The following is a 20,943-nucleotide window of genomic DNA, read 5'->3' on the forward strand; positions in this document are numbered from 1 at the left end:
CCCACCACTGCATACCTGTTCTGTGAACCCACCACTGCATACCTGTTCTGTGAACCCACCACTGCATACCTGTACTGTGAACCCACCACTGCATACCTGTTCAGTGAACCCACCACTGCATACCTGTTCTGTGAACCCACCACTGCATACCTGTACTGTGAACCCACCACTGCATACCTGTTCAGTGAACCTGCCACTGCATACCTGTACTGTTCAGTGAACCCGCCACTGTATACCTGTTCTGTTCAGTGAACCCGCCACTGCATACCTGTTCTGTTCAGTGAACCCGCCACTGTATACCTGTTCTGTTCAGTGAACTCGCCACTGCATACCTGTTCTGTTCAGTGAACCCGCCACTGCATACCTGTTCTGTTCAGTGAACCCGCCACTGTATACCTGTTCTGTTCAGTGAACCCGCCACTGCATACCTGTTCTGTTCAGTGAACCTGCCACTGTATACCTGTTCTGTTCAGTGAACCCGCCACTGCATACCTGTTCTGTTCAGTGAACCCGGCACTGCATACCTGTTCTGTTCAGTGAACCCGCCACTGTATACCTGTTCTGTTCAGTGAACCCGCCACTGCATACCTGTTCTGTTCAGTGAACAGTTTGGTGTGTCAGTGTGAAGCAGTACCTTAATTACACTCCCTGATTGATGTATACACATGCAAGATGTTTTAAAGCACTTTAGGCCTGTCATTTAGCATTTAATATGATTTCTGCCCTTAAAACGCTGCTTTGCGTCAAATCCAGATTTTTCCCGGGGACTTTTGGCGTGTATCCCACTCCGCCATGCCCCCCTGCAGGTGTTAGACCCCTTGAAACATCTTTTCCATCACTTTTGTGGCCAACATACATTTTTTTTTTCAAAGTTCGCATCCCCATTGAAGTCTATTGCGGTTCGCGAACTTTAACGTGAACCGAACCTTCCGCGGAAGTTCGCGAACCCGGTTCGCGAACCTAAAATCGGAGGTTCGGCCCAACTCTACCCCCAAGATGGCATAGCAGCTCCTCCCTGCTAGCCCACAGCATCTGACCCCCAGGATGCCGGGTATGTGCTGCACCTCCTCCAATAGCATCTCCTCCCTGCTGGCCCACAGCATCTGACCCAAAGGGATGCCGGGTACGTGCTGCAACGCCTCCAATAGCATCTCCTCCCTGCTGGTCCACAGCATCTGACCCCCAGGATGCCGGGTACGTGCTGCACCTCCTCCCATAGCATCTCCTCCCTGCTGGCCCACAGCATCTGACCCCCAGGATGCCGGGTACGTGCTGCACCTCCTCCCATAGCATCTTCTCCCTGCTGGCCCGCAGCATCTGACCCCCAGGATGCCGAGTATGTGCTGCACCTCCTCCAATAGCATCTTCGCCCTGCCGGCTTGCAGCTTCTGATCCCCAGGATGCCGGGTATATGCTGCACCTCCTCCCATAGCATCTCCTCTCTGCTGGCCCGCAGCATCTGATCCCCAGGATGCCGGGTATGTGCTGCACCTCCTCCCATAGCATCTCCTCCCTGCTGGCCCATAGTATCTGTTCCCCAGGATGCCGGGCATGTGCTGCACCTCCTCCCATAGTATCTCCTCCTTGCTGGCCTGCAGCATCTGATCCCCAGGATGCCGGGTATGTGCTGCACCTCCTCCCATAGCATCTCCTCCCTGCTGGCCCACAGCAGCTGATCCCCAGGATGCCAGGTATGTGCTGCATCTCCTCCAATAGCATCTTCTCCCTGCCGGCTTGCAGCATCTGATCCCCAGGATGCCGGGTATGTTCTGCACCTCCTCCCATAGCATCTCCTCCCTGCCGGCTTGCAGCATCTGATCCCCAGAATGCTGGGTATGTGCTGCACCTCCTCCCATAGCATCTCCGCCCTGCTGGCCCACAGCATCTGACCCCCAGGATGCCGGGTATGTGCTGCACCTCCTCCCATAGCATCTCCTCCCTGCTGGCCCGCAGCATCTGATCCCCAGGATGCCGGGTATGTGCTGCACCTCCTCCCATAGCATCTCCTCCCTGCTGGCCTGCAGCATCTGATCCCCAGGATGCCGGGTATGTGCTGCACCACCTCCCATAGCATCTCCTCCCTGCTGGCCTGCAGCATCTGACCCCCAGGATGCCGGGTATGTGCTGCACCTCCTCCCATAGCATCTCCTCCCTGCTGGCCCGCAGCATCTGATCCCCAGGATGCCGGGTATGTGCTGCACCTCCTCCCATAGCATCTCCTCCCTGCTGGCCCACAGCATCTGATCCCCAGGATGCCGGGTATGTGCTGCACCCCCTCCCATAGCATCTCCTCCCTGCTGGCCCACAGCATCTGATCCCCAGGATGCCGGGTATGTGCTGCACCTCCTCCCATAGCATCTCCTCCCTGCTGGCCCGCAGCATCTGACCCCCAGGATGCCGGGTATGTGCTGCACCTCCTCCCATAGCATCTCCTCCCTGCTGGCCCGCAGCATCTCAGCAGATTAGCGATAGGATCACCAGCCACATGTCCTGCTTCCTCTCTGACTACAGTGGTGCATCATTTGACCTGGCAGCACATAACAGGTTACATGAGGCACCACTGTAGCCATGGATACAGGACCCTGGACGGGAGGACGGAGATCCCATCGCTGGCACTGTGAGAACAGGTGAGTGAAGTGGCGCCATGCATCTAGAGAGTGGGGGATGGGGAGTGCGAGAAGGGGACATTTGGGGAGCCGCCTCTTGTCATCCTCTAATTATTGCTGCCCTGAAGTACTTGATTCACATTGCCCCATGGAAGAACCGCTTCTGCCGCTAAAATAATAAAAATATTCAATGGGTTTAAAGCAACATTCATCTGACACTTGGGAAGGATCGAAATATTGGAAGAGAGCAAACTAGTGGCCTTTTTTTGTAAATTTAAACAATGGTAGTGAGTTTTATCAAGCAAAGTTAAAACCGGTACTGGAAGTACATTGCATTTTTGACCCGAAACTCATCTCAGGCTATCACACTTAAAGTGCTCTGAAAGTCAGCATTCAGCAAATATTACTTTGCTCTTAAAGATTCCTTACAGCTTTAAAGCTACTATCCCAGAAAACAATTGTAGCAGAACATCATTGAAACAGTTAAACACAGAATTTTGTCCTGCTATGTAGCTTTAAATCTGCATGCAGAGTGGAGAGAACAGTATATTTGTTTACATTCCACTGTTGTTACATTTGGTGTAACCACTGAAAACACTCTCTGAGAAGCTTTCTCTGCTTCTAGCATGCACACAGTTCAGAGCAGCTTACTAGAAGATTTTAACATATAATAAAAAGCAGCTGTAATAAAATGCAATGCCAGCTTTCAGGGCAAGATAAACTATACTTTGGAAACTTGTAAAAAGACAATATAACTTGTGCACAAAAGCAAATATGATAACTGTAGGAGTAATAAAAAGTAGAAAAACACATTTTTATTGAATGTTATGTCAGAGTTTCAGACCACTCTAACTAGTCTTAACTTCTAACACTTTATGCCTTGCATCATCCCATTATCATTAATGAGATGAAAGGACGGTAGTAAACTAAAAGAAACGAACGGCTAGTGTAATTCAGAAATACTGCAATAACTCTTACAGGGCAAACAAACAGAATTACAGTCCTGCGTTGCCTTTTTTCGAACGTCTTCCTCCAGTCTAGCTTCCTTCTAAACACAAATTCATTTGACTTAGAGCCATTTGTACTTCCTATTCATAAAAGAAATGGGCGAGGTGGACTCTAAGCTGCCATAAAATGAGATTACCTAGTGATGCTGCAAATATTCAATACATGCTGGAAGTAATACTCTGCTCAGTGGAGCTCTGCGTCCTCACCATTGCCAAATAGAATTATACAAAGCTCAGGAGAGATTCTTGAAGTTGTTTTTTTTAAAGTCTTCTGAGCAGCTGAAAGAATAACTGCATTGTATAATCAGAGAATGTATTAGAGAGAAAAGAAAATCAGAGACACTAATGCGGCTCTATTTTCTAACATTCCAAATACAAAAGCTAGACTGGCTGCAATGCGAGACTCTTCTGGTCTTTTCAGATCTTCAGTTCAGTCGGGTGGTTGAGAACAGGGCCGGATTTAGGCCAATTAGACCATGGCCTAGGGCACCACAGCAGCAAGGGCACCAAAGCAGCAGGCTACACTGGTGCAGCATTTGCAAGCTTGCAAATGCTGTAATGCAGGGAGATCAGGCGAGCACCTGGCCGCGGTACTCTGCTGCTAGCTTCCTGTGCAGCAGCCATCTTGCTCTCAGTGCACGTTTGCAATAAGCCAGCTGATATGGACTTGGGCAGCATTAATGACGGATAAGGAAGAGAAAACTTCTGCATGAGTGGAAAAATGAGTGACACTGATGGCTGCTGCGGTGTGATGACGAGCTGGCTACCTAAACTGAAAAGGGGGGAGGAGGGATTAAGGGAGTCATCTTGCTACCTATACTGGAGGGAAAGGGGGAGGGGTCATCTGGCTACCTATACTGGGGGGGTCATCAGGCTACCTATACTAGAGTGAAAGGAGGAGGGGTTATCTGGCTACCTTTACTGGAGGGGTCATCTTGCTACCTATACTGAAGGGGGTGGCTGTTGACAGTGGCCTTGGGCGGAAAAGAGTACAAATCCAACCCTGGTTGAGAAGACGTGTGGGTTAAAAACTGAATATTCGCAGAGAATGCATGGAGCTGAATGGTTCATTTCACACATGTGATGGCAGGGGGCAACCTAAAAATGAAGCCACCTGAATCAGGGGATTCAAACGGCAAATTCTAAGGGGCTGCGTTTGGACAAATAGTTTGGTAAGGAGAGGTCTTGTTTGACTAATAAGCTCAGCCTTTATGAAGTGGTGAATGCTAATGTGTATATTGGGAATGCTGTAGATGTGATATTTTTGGATTTTGCAAAGGTCTTTCATACGGTTCCCCACAACAGTTTGGTACAGAGGTTGAGGCTGCAAGGCCTAGGGAAGAATATGTGTGCACGGATAGAGAGCTGCCTAATGGACAGAAAGCAAAGAGTTGTGGTCAATAGATGATGTTTAAAATGGGTGACTGTTAGCAGTGGGGTCCTACAGGGGTCAGCACTGAACCCAGTACTCTTTATTTATTAATGAATTAGTAGGCATCAGGAGAAGTAGAAAGTAATGTTGCTATTTTTGCAGATATAATAATCCGAACATTTGTATAGCGCTTTTCTCCTGTCGTACTCAAAGCGCTCAAGAGCTGCAGCCACTGGGACGTGCTCAGGAGGCCACCTTGCAGTGTTAGGGAGTCTTGCCTTGAACTCCTTACTGAATAGGTACTGACCCTAGCCAGGATTCAAACCCTGGTCTCCCATGTCAAAGGCAGAGCCCTTATGCAATAAAAAGTTGTGCAGAATTATCAACACACAGGAAAGAAAATTACATATTGCAGAGGGATCTGGATCGGATGGCTATATGGGCAAGTAAATGATAGATGAAATCTAATTTTGAAAAATGTTAAGTCATGCATCTCGGTCATACCAATGGTCTAGCACCGTTCGGGAATATTGGGTTAACAACAAGTTAAATAATTGTATTCAATGCCAAGCAGCTGCGTCTGAATAAAATACAATTTTGGGATACATTAACAGGGAAATAAAAACTTGGGATGCTAGCATAATATTGCCCATTTAATTCTCTGGTAAGGCCGCATCTGGAGTATAGAAGGTGTTGCAGGTTTAGAGCAGGTGCAGAGATCACCAACAAAATTGATCAAAGGGACTGAAAGTCTCACTTACCAGGAAAGGTTAGATAAACTGGGATTACCGTATTTTTTGGACTATAAAACCCTCCTGACCATAAGACGCACCTAGGTTTAAAAACCAGGGGAAAAATATATACTAAACCTGGTGCATCCATGGTGAAGGGGCAACTTCTGGATTATGACCCCTTTGTACCTCATGCCCCCTTGTACCTCGTGTCTCCATGTGTCCTCCTCTGCATGGGCTCAGTACAGGGAGTCCCTAACATTATGGCGGGTTTGAGGTTGGTATTGGCAGGCGTTCACAAGTCAGGAACTCCCTGCATTTGGACTATAAGACGCAGTGACCTTTTTTCCCCACTTTTGGGGGAGAAAAGTGAGGCTTATAGTCCAAAAAATTCAGTATTTAGTCTAGAGAAAAGATGCCTCAAAGGACATCTAATTAACATGTATACACACATCAGAGGGCAATATAAGGGCTGGAACCCACAAGAGCGTTTTTTGGAGCATTTTGGCAGCGCTGCAATACGCTAGCGTTTTGCCAAAACGCTCAGCTGATGTTAATGGATGGGGCAACTTCCACAGGAGCGTTTGCGTTTCCCAGAAACGCAAACGCAGGACCTGCAGCATTTTGGGAGCGCTAGCGCTTCAATGTAAAGTATTGAAACGCTAGCAGAAATGCTCAGCAAAACCTAAACTGAGCGGTTTTGCTAGCGTTTTGCGGTTCAGCACACTGTAACAAAATTAAAAATAATTCACAGGACCAATCAGGATAAAAACGCAAAACGCAAAACGCAAAACGCTACGCACCCACTGGGCAAAAAAATACAATGTTGCAAAACACGACCAAAAATGCGCATGAATCCGCTTGCAAACCGCTCAGACAAAACGCTAGCGGTTGCGTTTTGCGTTTGCTGATTTCAGTGGGTTCCAGGCCTAAAAGTTTGGCAGGCAAGCTTTTTGTCCTTAGTCTTGTGGGAAGGGGAAACGACCTGCATACGATGCAAAAAAGTTTTGCCACCTATTCAGGAAGGGGTTCTTTACAGTAAGAGGTAAAATGTGGAATGTATTACCACATGAAGCAATCATGGCAAATTCTATGCCTGCATTTAAAGGGGGTTTGGATGCTTTCCTTGCATTAAATGGCATCCAAGGCTATAGTTACAAGGTAATTCCTGGTGGTGCTGATCCAGGGATTTATCTGAATGCCATCTGAAATTCTGTTCACATCTCCATGGTGTCTAAGTGTACAATGTCTAACATTGTCCGCAATCTAGAAATGGCTCCAAACGGTAGCTCCTCCCACTTTCGGGTCTGATCCAGAGTCTATCAGCCAATCACACTCTGCCACCTTCTCCATGGCAGATGCCTCCCAGGGGCCGTTAACAAGGGCACAAGATGTGCCCTGTTTAAAAGGGCATCCGCTATTTGTACTGTTTGCATAGCCGGAGGCCTCGTGGCCTGCTATTATAGCGGGCGCTCTTTTCAACAGGATGTGTCTTACAACCTTTTTTTTACTGCTCCTGGGTAAAAAATTAGTTGCCCACCTAGAAGGGGGAGGGGGGTTTTAAGGTTAGGCCTCCACCGGGGTAGGGTTCTGTGTGAGAGTAGAAAGAGGTTAGAGAGATTAGGTCATAATAAAATATTGCTGATTATTAGCAATATTTTACTATATATGAATGAAGTAATAAAATATTGGTAAATTTACTGCTATTCTACTTCCGCTACTCCTGCACCCTTTATACTGGCGCCTTCATCGAAGGTGCGCTGTAACGTCAGCCTGTATGCTTCCTGTACCAGGACTGTTTTGTATTCTCAGTCCCGCTGTGCCTACTCTAGTGTTGAGGATACACAGCTCCTCTCTGTAGCTGCCAGTAATCCTTTCCCTTAGAGTGGACAGGACTCAGCATTGATTTCCCAGCTCACGCTGCAGTCTATGGCTCCTGTTTCATAAGCCGCTCATGTATTGCACCGGAAGTTCAATGCTCTGCAGTTTCATCCTCTGGCTGCTGCTTTCTACTTTTTCCTTCCAAGGTCTCTTCCCCAGGATTACCTCGCTAGGCTTCACTGAGACAATACTGTGCGGCGCCTGTCACATGGTATCTCTCCCAGCTGTCTGTATATAAACTATACACTAGATAGAAGATGGCCTGTGACATGCAGTGTATGGAGACCGGAAGAGGCAGATCTCCTTCCTATAATAAGGACCATATCCTATTCCAGGTGATAAGTAGCTTGCAGATGTGAGCTACTTATCACCTTGCCATTGCACAAATCCCATTGCCCGTTTCCTTTGCGCGATGGCCGATCGCTAGGGAGTTCTTTAACCCTCCTGGCGGTATAAAAAAATACGCCAGGAGGCAGCGCGGCAGTTTTTTTTTTTTTTTTTTTTTTTTCTATATCATGTAGCGAGCCCAGGGCTCGCTACATGATAGCCGCTGCTCAGCGGCATCCCCCCGCCCTCTTCGATCGCCTTCGGCGATCTCCGATCAGGAAATCCCGTTCAAATGACGTCGGGTCGTCATTGGGAGTGCCGGGCCACCCCTCGGCGCTGCCTAGCACTGATTGGCCAGGCAGCGCACGGGGTCTGGGGGGGGGGGGGGGGCGCCGCACCGTATAGCGGCGATCGGGCGCGCGGCGGCGGCGATCAGGGTGCTGGCGCAGCTAGCAAAGTGCTAGCTGCGTCCAGCAAAAAAAAAATTAAACAAATCGGCCCAGCAGGGCCTGAGCCGCACCCTCCGGCGGCTTACCCCGAACTACGTTCGGGGTTACCGCCAAGAAGGTTAAGGGGATTGGCTGTGAGACATACTTTTTAACTGTTTGGTGCAGTTTTTTAAATAAATGTATACACTTTTACGCTATGTGGAGCGCATTCTTTGCCCACACAGACCCGGAAACACAGACGGATTGCCAGTGAGGCTGCGGGGTGGCCTATACCCCAGAGGCGCAAATGGGCCCAGAAGGCCGCACAATCTGGTGAGTCTTTCCCCGAAGGGGGGCTTCTTATTATATCTAATGTTGATAAACAAGCAAAGCTGAGCGCTTAACCCCATTACTGTAAAGAACTTGATCTGATGGTGCACGCATCTAGGAGGAGCGCACCCACCATTACTATCTGTCTATATTAGACATTTGTGTGGATTTGCTTGTTTGCTATTTGGACTCTTTCTCCTTATATAAGCGCAGTAGTGTTTTATTGTTACTTGTGATCGCTAGGGAGCATTACTCAGGTGAAAGCCTGAGCGATGCTCCCTTTTCCCGGGCGATGGGGAGGCTTTACCCTTTGGTGCTGTCCTTCCGCACCACAGCCTCACTCCCCACACATGCGCAAACTCACCAAACATCCACCGCCATCTGCTGCCGCAGCATCTGGGTGTCTCCTTTAATAAGGAGACCCCCAGAGCTCCCCGTTGGGTCGCCGAACATGTTAGAAGCCCCCACATAGCTCTGCCAGGCACCCCTGTCATTATACATACCGCCGCTAATCACCTGACGCCTTTCGCTGCAAAATCCATTGCATAATTACAGTGTATCTATTACTGTAATTACTGTGCACATAGGAGCTCGGGCAAAGCATCCTTGAATATGAAGCTGGTGCTCCCCATTGGTCCGCTGTCTGAGCCAATAGATGGTTAGATGTAAGTGGGGGGGGGGGGTAGTGTTAGGTGTAGGTAGAGGAGGTTAGTGTTAGGAGTAGGTTGGGGGAGGTTAATGTTAGGTGTAGGTAGGGGGATGATAGTGTTAGGTGTAGGGGAGGGGGAGGTTAATGTTAGGGGTAGGTGTGGAGGGTTAGTGTTAGGTGAAGGTGGAGGGTGGGTTAGTGTTAGGTGTAGGTGGGGGGGTTAGTGTTAGGTGTAGGTAAGGGAGGTTAGTGGTAGGTATAAGTGGGGGAAGGCCAGTGTTAAGAATAGTGTTAAGAATTGGGAAGGTTAGTGTTACGCCTAGATGGTGGGAGGTGTCAGGAACCGGCCCGCGGCATGCCTGCGTATACGGTTCCCAACTGCGGGTTTGACCAGATCAAGCGGGGAACAGCCTTATTCAAGCTACAAACAAGGCTGTGACCCCTAAAAAGCTCCTTACTGCCACCACTAGCGGTTTTCTAGACACGTCCACTCGGCTGTCGAGTGCTCAGCAAGCAATCCGCGTTTTCGTGTTCGGGTCAGCTTTGCGCTTTAGGCCGAATACGGGAATGCCATGCACACACATGCACAGTTGCAATCTTACACTGTAGTGAAGTAAAACAACTAACAGTCGTTCCGAACGATTCTGTTAGCCACTCTGCTGTCGAGCTACTCGCACTGGCGTTTTCGTACGTTGGGTCAGCTGCGCGCTTTGGGCCAACGTATGACAAACGCCCCCACACACAATGCAATTACAATCTCATACGGTAGAGTTGCTCAAACATACAATTAGGCATGGATTTATACACAGTTGCACTTCAGTCTCTTCTAGGCTATGAGTGTTAGTTTAGTACAGCAGAAGTCAAACTTATTTAAATAACAATTTAATATTCCAGAAAAAACATGGAACAATGCAGAACTTAATATATACAAAAGATGTACAAAAACAAAGTAAAAAAGTTACAAAGTAAAGGTTACAAGATTAAGAGTTTGCAAAGATAAAAGTTACAAAAATACACACAAGGATATTTGCGTAAAAATAAACGGGGGGAAAAAAGAACGTTAGCAGCTTAGGTTAGAACGTTGTTTGATGGGAGGATGCCGTTTTTTCGACCAGGAGTCGAGATCATTCCTAGCTATGCGCTACCTCCAGGAGAAGATACCTGTGACTGTCCTGGACCAACTTAAATAGTCTGAAGTGTCCCCTGGGGCATTTAATGTCCAGCCCCCAAGAACGAATGCAATTTCCCCATTTGAGACATCACCGAACGCTTGTCCTAGTCTTCCTGTGATATGCGAACTTTAACCACTTGCCGACCGCGCACTCATAACGCGCGTCGGCAAAGTGGCAGCTGCAGGACCAGCGACGCAGATCTGCGTCGCCGGCTGCAGGCTAATAATCAGGAAACAGCCGCTCGCGCGAGCGGCTGCTTCCTGTCAATTCACGGCGGGGGGCTCCGTGAATAGCCTGCGGGCCGCCGATCGCGGCTCACAGGCTAAATGTAAACACAAGCGGAAATAATCCGCTTTGTTTACATTTGTACAACGCTGCTAACAGTAGCAGCGTTGTACTAGATCAACGATCCCCGGCCAATCAGCAGCCGGGGATCGCTGTCACATGACAGGCAGGAGCCTGTTAGAGGCTGCACAGGACAGATCCGTTCCTGTGCAGCCTCCGATCTCCGGGGAAGGGAGGGAGGAGAGGGAGAGGGGGAATCCTGCGGTGGAGGGGGCTTTGAGGTGCCCCCCCCCCCGCCAACCACACGCAGGCAGGAGCGATCAGACCCCCCCAGCACATCATCCCCCTAGTGGGGAAAAAAGGGGGGCGATCTGGTCGCTCTGCCTGGTGTTTGATCTGTGCTGGGGGCTGTAGAGCCCACCCAGCACAGATCAGCGAAATCAGCGCTGGTCCTTAAGGGGGGGGGGGGGGGGGATAAAGGCTGGGTCATCAAGTGGTTAAAGGGTTCCTGTTTTAGCTTTTTGAAGGTTGCAGATTTCACGGGTTAGATTGTATCCTGAGAACAACAAGTATCCTGTTTACACTTACAGATTTCAAAGCAATTCCACTTCCAGCCCACTATTCAGACTAGGAGGTAGCCGAACGCCTGTGTGGGCTTCAACCTGGTCGGGTAATTGTCTAAGTAAGTATCTACCTAGCTAGTGGCTAGGTAGATAGTTCCTAATTACTGTCCAGGTTCCTTTGCCTATTGAAGGTGACTGGTCTATTCAATGAAGACAATGGCAGTTCCCTTGATCTCTGCCCTGAATGCAAATTTAATCTACATACAGACATTATCCAGGTGACACCTTCCAAAAGCCAGACTGGCTGACATACCTACACCTCTGACAAAATATACAGCAGATAGAAAAATGAAAGAAATATGTTCCTGTTATCCTTACATCATCAGCCTCATAACTAGCTGCTATATTCCTGACAGGAGGTTGCTGTTAGGTGTACATAGGGGAGGTTAGTGATAAGTGTGGGTAGGAATGGTTAGTGTTAGAAGATGGGAGGGGGGGAGCTTAGCCGAAGAAAGCAACGTTAGTAGCGCCAATGCAAATTCACAATATTAAGCCATCATTTAAATATCATTAGCAAAATTAAAAGTATGCCAATATCCGGCGCCCAAATCTTCAAGGACACGTTGATCTGGGCTCTGGATCAGATGCAGAAAACGAATAGCATCAGACCATGAGTGTCATCACCATCAGCCTATGGCAGCTGCAGCTCTGGTTTTATGAAGCCTGTATGAGCAAAGACAGCCTGTCTGAATCTCTTCTCGATAAAAACATTCTTGGCAAATCGTTTTGTTTTGGTTCATCTTGTGCCAGTCCAAGAATCTCACCTCCAGCCAAACAATACAAAAGGCCAGTCTGTCACTCCTAATCTGGCCAAGGTTCAGGAAACCATCCTAAGCAACGTTTGTCCAGCTGCCTGTGAAATCCCCCCATGAAAACCAAGTCCAGCAAAACACCCAGCAGTCCACAGTACTCATTCATTCACCAACTATAAGTAGACCTTCCACAACTCCCTGCAACATTTTTTGCACTTTGCAGTGTTCCGTGATCTGTTTTGCAGGAGACATAAGTGCAAAACACCTGCAAGTTTCCAGGGGGGAGGGGGCAGGGGAGGGGTTTAAAGAGAACCTGAACTGAAAATAAAAAGTCAAAATAACCATACACAATGCTAAGAAGAAAAAATGAAATAAAAACATAATTTTTTATTATTTTTAATTTATTTTGTAATTATTTTTTTTTACCACTTGATGTCCCCCACACTATTCCTGTCTACTTAAATCACAGCATTCTGAATAGCAGGAAGTGAAAGCGGTTTTTGTTTACATGAACAATTACTGTTCCTGACTGGAACATGTCATCATTCATTTATACATTAGACACGTTGATTGGCTTAGGGAACACATGTTCCCATTCCCCAATCTGTGCGCTACCACACAGTCCTGAGGGTGTGTGTGCACACACAAGCTGCTCATCAACACAGAGAGATGATTATCTACATCTCTGGAAGCCAAAATGAGGTCCTCAGGGACATAGGGGAAACTGGTCAATATCAGCCAAGTCAAAAGCCACTTACTGCTGATAGGTTATCTGACAGTTATTAAATTGACTGGCAAAGGTTTTATTTGAATAAATATGTTTGCCTTCCTGGACCAGTAGGAATTTGAATGTTAGGAGAATTTTGTGTGGAATTCCAATAATAGCGAGTGTGGAACTGTTCAAGAATAGTATTTAGGGTTGTAAGAGCAGTTGGGCCTTTTTTACAGTTCTCAGTTGCGTTGCAGAATAATTCTGCCTGTCAACTCACTGCCCATGCAATTCTATGGACCTGTTCACAGTAAGAGATCGCATTTTTCTAACTTGCTGCATGCAGGCTTTGTGCTAAAGTCTATAGCCAGTCTCCATTGCAGTTCACAGTCATTATCACGTGTGAGTTATGCAACTGACCACTGTGAATGTAGCCTTGGACTCTTTTGCTACCTGACTCTCCTATTCCAAAGTTTGCAGATTCCGAATTTGCATTGTGAATTCATGAAAATTGTAATTTATTGTCAATATATTTATTATTTTCGCATTAACCATAGATTTAATATCGCTAGTTCAAATTTTTGAAGATAAGTCGACAAGGAGTTACAATTTAGGTTTGGATTTGCACATTTTCCTAAGAATTTTCGCATTCGTACTCAAGGATGCCTAGTCAACATTTTATTCTCGATATTTATGCAAAAAAAAAAAATAATAATTAGCGCATTACGCAAACATATTGTAACTTTCAAAATGTACACTTCAGAATTCCATAAATTCTGAATCCCAGCTTGCTTTCAACTCAAAATTGCCAGATTCTGTTTCCTACCACCACTTCTACCAACCAGATAAAAGTACTGCTAGACAGACATTTAGGAGATGCATCTTCACCAGGTTATCCACCTCATCTACTTATCATGTCTGTGACGAGAAGAGTATCAATACAAGCCGACCAATAGTTCGAAGATATCTCCTTTATTCCATCTCAAGCGGTAGAAAGAACTCCATCTCATGCAATAGTAAAAGTCCAACACTCCATCAACGTATACACAGCAAAAACTGTTCACTCACAAACCCAGCACGATTCTGACTCTAAACACAGCCATCTTGCTCTTAGAAGCATTACACAGAAGCTTCCAGAAAACCGCAGATCACACTTATCTGAGGCTACAGAAGTTTCCAGCTAGGCCATTGTTTAAGTGAGTAAACAAGTCCATAGACAACGCAGCAGGTATCAGGTCAAATCTGACAGGAATCTATCTGATGTGTTCCACCCACTCACTGGGGACAGATTTCTGATAGATTTCAAAATGAAATCTATTGAAAAATCTATCAGAATGCATTATTGCTCCATTCGATCCAATGCAACTCTATAGGCCATCGATCTGCTACCAGCAGCTGATCGCCCTAGATTTTCCATCCGGACCGATCGAGCAAATTGATCAAAATTGGTTGGAAATCAACCTATCGTATTTTCTACTTCATAGATTTCTAGCCGGTTCGATCAGAGCGGTCGAATTGGCCGTCAATCGATGCCAGAAATTGACCAGTGTATGGGCCCCTTAAGGCAGCAACACTAGAAGATCTTAATTAAATTAGCTAGCCTAAAAACAACGTATACACCTGATACATTACAGAAACATTACATTTTACAATACATAGCATAGTCATAATAATATAGGTTTTGCCACAATGGAACTCGTACGTCTTTGTACGACTCACCTTATAATTAGGCGCTTTTTTCTCCACCCAGCATTTTCTTGCATGCGGAGGGATGGTGGTCGTGTAAACATGTGGAAACAGAGGGACGATCTCTATGCTGGAAGATGGCGAAAATCCAAACGCGGACGGGTGTCCTCCAACCCACTGAGAAGAGGAGATAAACAAGGTCAGAAAACAGGCAACAAATGCAGATGCAGAAATTAACAAACACCCCACCGGCTGTCATTATAAGGTGAGATAGAATCCAATCTTAGGTATTGCCCTGCAGGCAGGGGTCCCAGGTGAGATTCCACCTCTGCTCCCCGCCCGGAGTTGCCTCGTAACGTACCAAAGCTATTATGGATGCTTACGTCACGGCTGTATTTAGATATCTACTGCTCTGTGCACTCATGTATGATTATTGCAGTCTGTATTGTGTAGCCTCTGAAATGACATCAGAATTAGCAAAAAATGCTTTAACCACTTCACAACTGAGGCGTTTTACCCCCTGAGCACCAGAGCAATTTTCACCTTTCAGCGCTCCTTCCATTCATTCGTCTATAACTTTATCATTACTTATCGCAATGAAATTAACTATATCTTGTTTTTTTCGCCACCAATTAGGCTTTCTTTAGGTGGGACATTATGCCAATAATTATTTTATTCTAAATCTGTTTTAATGGGAAAATAGGAAAAAATGTGGGGAAAAAAAATCATTATTTTTCAGTTTTCGGCCATTATAGTTTTTAAATAATGCATGCTACTGTAATTAAAATCCATGAAATGTATTTTCCCATTTGTCCCGGTTATTACGCCATTTAAATTATGTCCCTATCACAATGTTTGGCGCCAATATTTTATTTGCATTTTTTTCAGTTTTGCGTCCATCCCTAATTACAAGCCCACAGTTTATAAAGTAAGAGTGTTATACTCTCTTGGCATAAATATTTAAAGAGTTTAGTCCCTAAGGTAACTATTTATGTTTTTTTTTATTTTAATTTTTTTTTCTTTTTATTACCAAAAAAAAAGAAATTTGGGAGTGTGGGAGGCAATGAGTTAATTTATAATATAAAACCATGTATTTATATATGAAAAATGTTTTTGGGTGTAGTTTTACTATTTGGCCACAAGATGGCCACAGTACTTTTTTGTGAATGTGTCCTGTACGCGTAGGAAGTACGCTTACAGGAAGTGTTATGAAGCTGGGAAACTTTTTCTTTCACAATGATCGCGCTGCCTCTCATAGAAGCAGCCGATCATTGCTGGGGGGCTTAGATCAACGAACGGGAACGGTTTTTCCCATTCATTGATCTCTGGGCGAGCGGGCGGTGGCATGCATGAGCGCGGGAGCGTGTGAATGAGCGAGTGGGAGCGCGGGCAGCGGTGGCAGCGGCGGGGGGTGCGTGTATCTACGCCCCTGGTGGGGAAAGGGTGTTAAAAGGGGCGTAGATACACGCACCGCTGGTGGTAAAGTGGTTAAAGAGCATCTGTAACAATGTTTACCCCATAGTTTCTCCTGTGCTATGTGTACCTGTCTTGATGTCCTAAGGCTCACTCCAGTGTATCTCCTCGGGTCCCCCTTCTTTAACCATTTCAGCCTGCAGGTATTTTTCCCCTTATGGACAAGAGGAATTTTCACATTTCAGCGCTCCTCCCTTTCATTCCTCAATAACTTTATCACTACTTATCACACCAACATGATCTATACCTTTTTCCTTCCATCACCAATCAGGCTTTCTTTGGGTGGTACATTATGTTAAGAATTATTTTATGCAAAATGCATTATAATAGGAATAATAAGAACAAAATAGGAAAAAAAATCTTTATTTCTCAGTTTTCAGCCATTATAGTTTTAAAATAACTCATGCTGCCATAATTAAAATCCACACATTTTACTTGGCCATATGCTGGTTATTGCAACGTTAAAATTATATCCCTAGTATAATGTATGGTGACAATATTTAATTTGGAAATAAAGGTGCATTTTTGTCAGTTTTACATCCATCACTACTGTTTAGCCCATAATTTATTGATTATATGCCCTCTTGACATAGATATTATTCCCCCCCCCCCCCAAAAGTCAGTAGGTGTATTTTACTATTTGGCCACAAGATGTCCCTGCTGAGCAAAATTCTCTGTAGCCTACAAGTACGCTACATAGGATACAATGTATTGTTACATTGTAACTAGGGAAGTGACGTAAGCTTTCCATCGGAAGCCTGCGATCACAGTGCCGGCGGGGAGATTATGAATGGGAACATTGTTCTCATTCATAAATGTAACGATCGGGCAGCAGAAATCGGTGGAAATCACATGGCGGGAGATGTATGTAAGAATAAAAAAAAAACAGTGTTTATTCTCGGCGGTAATGTACGGATTGGCACAGGGGACTTTTGTCCCCTGCAGCCAATCTCCCCCTGCTCCCGGTAACAGCGCGATCGTGGGCATTTGCCCGCAGGATCGCCTGCACAGCCCCCAAACTGCAGGGACGTGACTAGCGCGTCCCTCTGGCTCTAGCAGCTGCCGCTACGGATGTGAAGCTCACGTCCACGCGGTATAAATGGTTAATCTGTACTCTCTTATTGCTGCCTTGTCGCCTGCCTTGTTGGCATGTTGTTCGGAAGGGGCTGCATCTTCTAAAATGCAGATGTGTTTGTCACAAATGCAGTGATGTCACAAATGCAGTGACCATGAACATCAAATAATAAAGGCAGAAAATATTACCTACAACTCATAAAACGCACACAAAAGTTACCCCCCAGACATGAAATGTCGCAGACTTTACCTCTGACACATGAAATGCAGCAAGCATTACCTCTGAGAAATGAAATGCAGCAAACATTACCCTTCATACTTTCCTATCACTTCTTTAAAACGACTCTGGAAGCATACATTTAAAGGACAACTGAAGTGAGAGAGATATGGGTGCTGCCATATTTATTAACTTTTAAGCGATACAAGTAGCCTGGCTCTCCTGCTGCTCCTCTGCCTTGAATACTTTCAGCCATAGACCCTAAACAAGCATGCAGCAGATCAGGTGTTTCTGACATTATTGACAGAGCTGACAAGATTATCTGGTGTTATTTAGACACTAATGCAGCCAAATAGATCAACAGCGCTAACAGGCAACTGGTATTGTTCAAAGAGACACTGAAGCAAAAAAAAAATAAAAATATGATTTAATGAATTGGTTGTGTAGTAAGGATAATTACTAGAACATTAGTAGCAAAGAAAATATTCTCATACTTTTATTTTTAGTTATATAGTTTTTTTCATAACATTGCATCGTTCTTTAATATGTGCAGTTTGCACACTACTCAGCATTCTAAATGATTTTACAGAGCAGGCAAGTGAACTTTTGAACTGCAGGAAAAAAAAAACAATACAGTGACTGACACTTGAGATAATAAGCTTCAGAAGACAGAGCGCTCTGTGACTTTGAAAGTAGTGGAGCTCAGTGGCTCTTTTGCATAGATAACAACTGGAGTTTCTTAACTCTTCCTGTACTGGAAACAATATTAGACTTATGTCTCTGCTCCTAATGTTTTATTTCTTAGCTGTACTACACAATCAGTTCATTATATCATATATTTTTTTCGCTTCAGTGTCTCTTTAAAAGGAAATAAATAGTGCAGCCTTCATATACCTCTCTCTTAAGGTCTCTTTTAATATTAGTGCCTATTAACCTGATGTTGCAGATAATTTGAATTTCAGTAATGTACACACACACACACACACACACACACACACACACACACACACACACACACACACACACACACACACACACACACACACACACACACACACACACACACACACATACACACACACATACACACACAACACACACACACACACAGGCACACACAGGCACACACACACACACACACACACACACACACACACACACACACACACACACACACACACACACATACACACACAACACACACACACACACAGGCACACACAGGCACACACAGGCACACACACACACACACACACACACACACACACACACACACACACACACACACACACATCATTCTGAATGGGAAGAAGAGACAGCAGGGAGTAGAAGAGGCGGGGCTGGATTTATTCATCCACCTCCTTTGCACTAACCACCTCTAGGCACATGCCTACTGTGCCTATGGGTAAATCCGGCCATGCTTGGAGATCTCTGGAAACATCTTAGGTACTTCAGATATTTATTTATGTATTTTTATAGTGATCTGTGTTTATTTTTTTGAAGGAAGAAGCAGGTTTTTTGCTTTAAAAGTCTGAAAATCTCAAGTGACTGACAATCTTTCAATCAGATTTAGGCCCAGTGCACACCGAGCGGTTTTTGGAGCGATCCGCCGGCCGCATCCGCCTCTAAAAACGGTTGTCTAATGTATTGCAATGGGATGGTGCACACCGGCGGTTTGCGGTTTTTGCCAAGCCGCAAACGCGCCTCCTGCTGCGCGTTTGCGGTTTTCGGAAGCGTTTCGTCCTCAATGTAAAGTATAGGAAAAACGCAAACCGCTCTGAAAAATGCTAGTTCAGAGCGGTTTGCCAGGCATTTTTGTTACAGTAGCTGTTCAGTAACAGCTTTTACTGTAACAATATGTGTAATCTGCTACACAAAAATGCACCCAAAACCGCTAGGTGTGTTTAGAAAACGTCTCTAAACATACCTAGAATCGCTCTGAAATCAGCTCCCAAAACCGCTAGCATATTGCGGATCTGCTAGTGGTTTTGGTGTGCACTGGGCCTTTCAGCATAGATTTCAATATGATATAACTTATCTGAGACAAGCATAGAAGGGAGATAAAACATCAACACTCTGAACGTCAGGCATATGATTTATCCACCGGAGGCGTGATATTCAGCAAGTGGCAACGCAGAGGGAGAGCTGAGCAATGGGCGCTGTTAGGCTGCTTTCACAGTGGGACATTACAGGCGCAGGTTAGTGCAGCCTGTAACGCAGCCCAACGCACAGCAATGAAAAAACAATGGGCTGTTCACAGTGCCCACGTTGCGTTACATTGTAACGCTGCACGTTAAGTGAAAGTACTGCATGCAGTACTTTATACAAGTTATTAGCCACGTTAGACTGTGTGCACATGCTCAGTAATGTTGTTTTTTTCCGTGCACGAGGAGGAGAGGAGAGTCAGCTAGTGATCCCAGCCACATGGCTAATTAATATTCACTGCATTGCAGTGTTTTCTTCATGGAGTGGCCGCTTATTGGCTGGCGGGACCACGTGATGCGGAGTGTTCCGCTCACGTGGTCTCCACCGGCGCATGCGTCAAAAAGTATGCATCACTGACGCATCATTAACGCGGCTCTATGTAACGTGACGTCCTCTAATACCACCACCATACATTGCGTTAGGGGCACGTTATGCGACCTTAACGTCACATCTAACCGTCTTAGTGGGAAAGAGGCCTTAAAGTGCACCTAAACTCAGAACTTTCTCTCTGCTCTAAACCTAATCTAATAACCTTTAAAGAGTAACTGTTAGCATTAAACTACACAATAATTTCTACATTGCAGGCTGATATATTAGTAAAAAGGATGTTAATCAGGCAATTGAAAAGTTTAAAATCATTCTTACTCTTTTTTTTATGTGCAGTTTCTCTCTCTATGCCCCGAGGCTATAAAAGCGTACGTACGTCCGCAGAAGAGAAGTGACCGGCATGCTGAATCAGCCTGATTGGCTGATGCCTCTGTCACTCACTTCTCTGCTCTTTGATTGGCCGCCTTGGTCTCCCCTTCTCTTTGGTGGTCCAGCCGCTGTAAGAGCGCAGGGAGGGGGACCAGAAGCTATCTACTGTCACTGTCCTCTGCCCCCCTTCTCCAGTAGCATGTCCGTGCCCCCCTCAGCCCTTCTGCCGCCCACCGCCGCCGGATTCTCTCTCTTACCCGCACTGAACATTGGGGAAATATAAAGTGGCGCACACAGAGTCCCTGAATAATGGTTCCAGGCACTGCAGTATCCTTTTATACTCTCTTCACTGCCTCCGGTGGTAGTGCAGAGAATAGATGGGAATGGCAGTGCTTGGATCCATTAGCAGGTGAGTCTGTGGCTACTGCATTTATTCCTCCCCGCTGTGCACAGAAACAGTGCAGGGAGGAGGGGGATGGGGGGGGGAGCCAGCCGGAGGACACAAGATGGCCCCAGCCAGGGACAGGAGTCATCTAATTTTACAATTAAAAAAACACAGGAATCAAAGCATGGACACTACAATACATCTGTTATGTAAGTAGAGCGAGTATTTATCTACTTACATGTGTTTTGGTCAGGGGGCATTTTTTAGCTAATAGTTCCTCTTTAAAGAAAAAAAAGTCTTTGCTACAGCGGCTACAAATCCTGCAATAAATCTGC

The 20,943-nt window shown here is 45.8% G+C and overlaps 1 protein-coding gene and 1 long non-coding RNA gene across 2 annotated transcripts in view; one reads left to right on the forward strand and one right to left on the reverse strand.

Moving 5' to 3' along the window:
* The window catches only part of LOC137534074 (uncharacterized), a 94,490-nt gene extending 79,667 nt beyond the window's left edge, over nt 1-14,823 (forward strand). Inside the window, exon 3 of the long non-coding RNA XR_011024301.1 lies at nt 14,623-14,823. This is a non-coding gene — a long non-coding RNA (uncharacterized lncRNA). The remainder of the gene's footprint in view (nt 1-14,622) is intronic.
* TCERG1L (transcription elongation regulator 1 like) overlaps nt 1-20,943 on the reverse strand; it is a 301,739-nt gene that overhangs the window by 256,130 nt on the left and 24,666 nt on the right. The window contains exon 2 of the mRNA XM_068255411.1: nt 14,592-14,735. Coding sequence (XP_068111512.1) covers nt 14,592-14,735 — 144 coding nt within the window. The remainder of the gene's footprint in view (nt 1-14,591; nt 14,736-20,943) is intronic.

Source organism: Hyperolius riggenbachi, chromosome 10 (genome assembly GCF_040937935.1).
Source record: "Hyperolius riggenbachi isolate aHypRig1 chromosome 10, aHypRig1.pri, whole genome shotgun sequence".
In the NCBI taxonomy this organism is placed as follows: Eukaryota; Metazoa; Chordata; class Amphibia; order Anura; family Hyperoliidae; genus Hyperolius; species Hyperolius riggenbachi.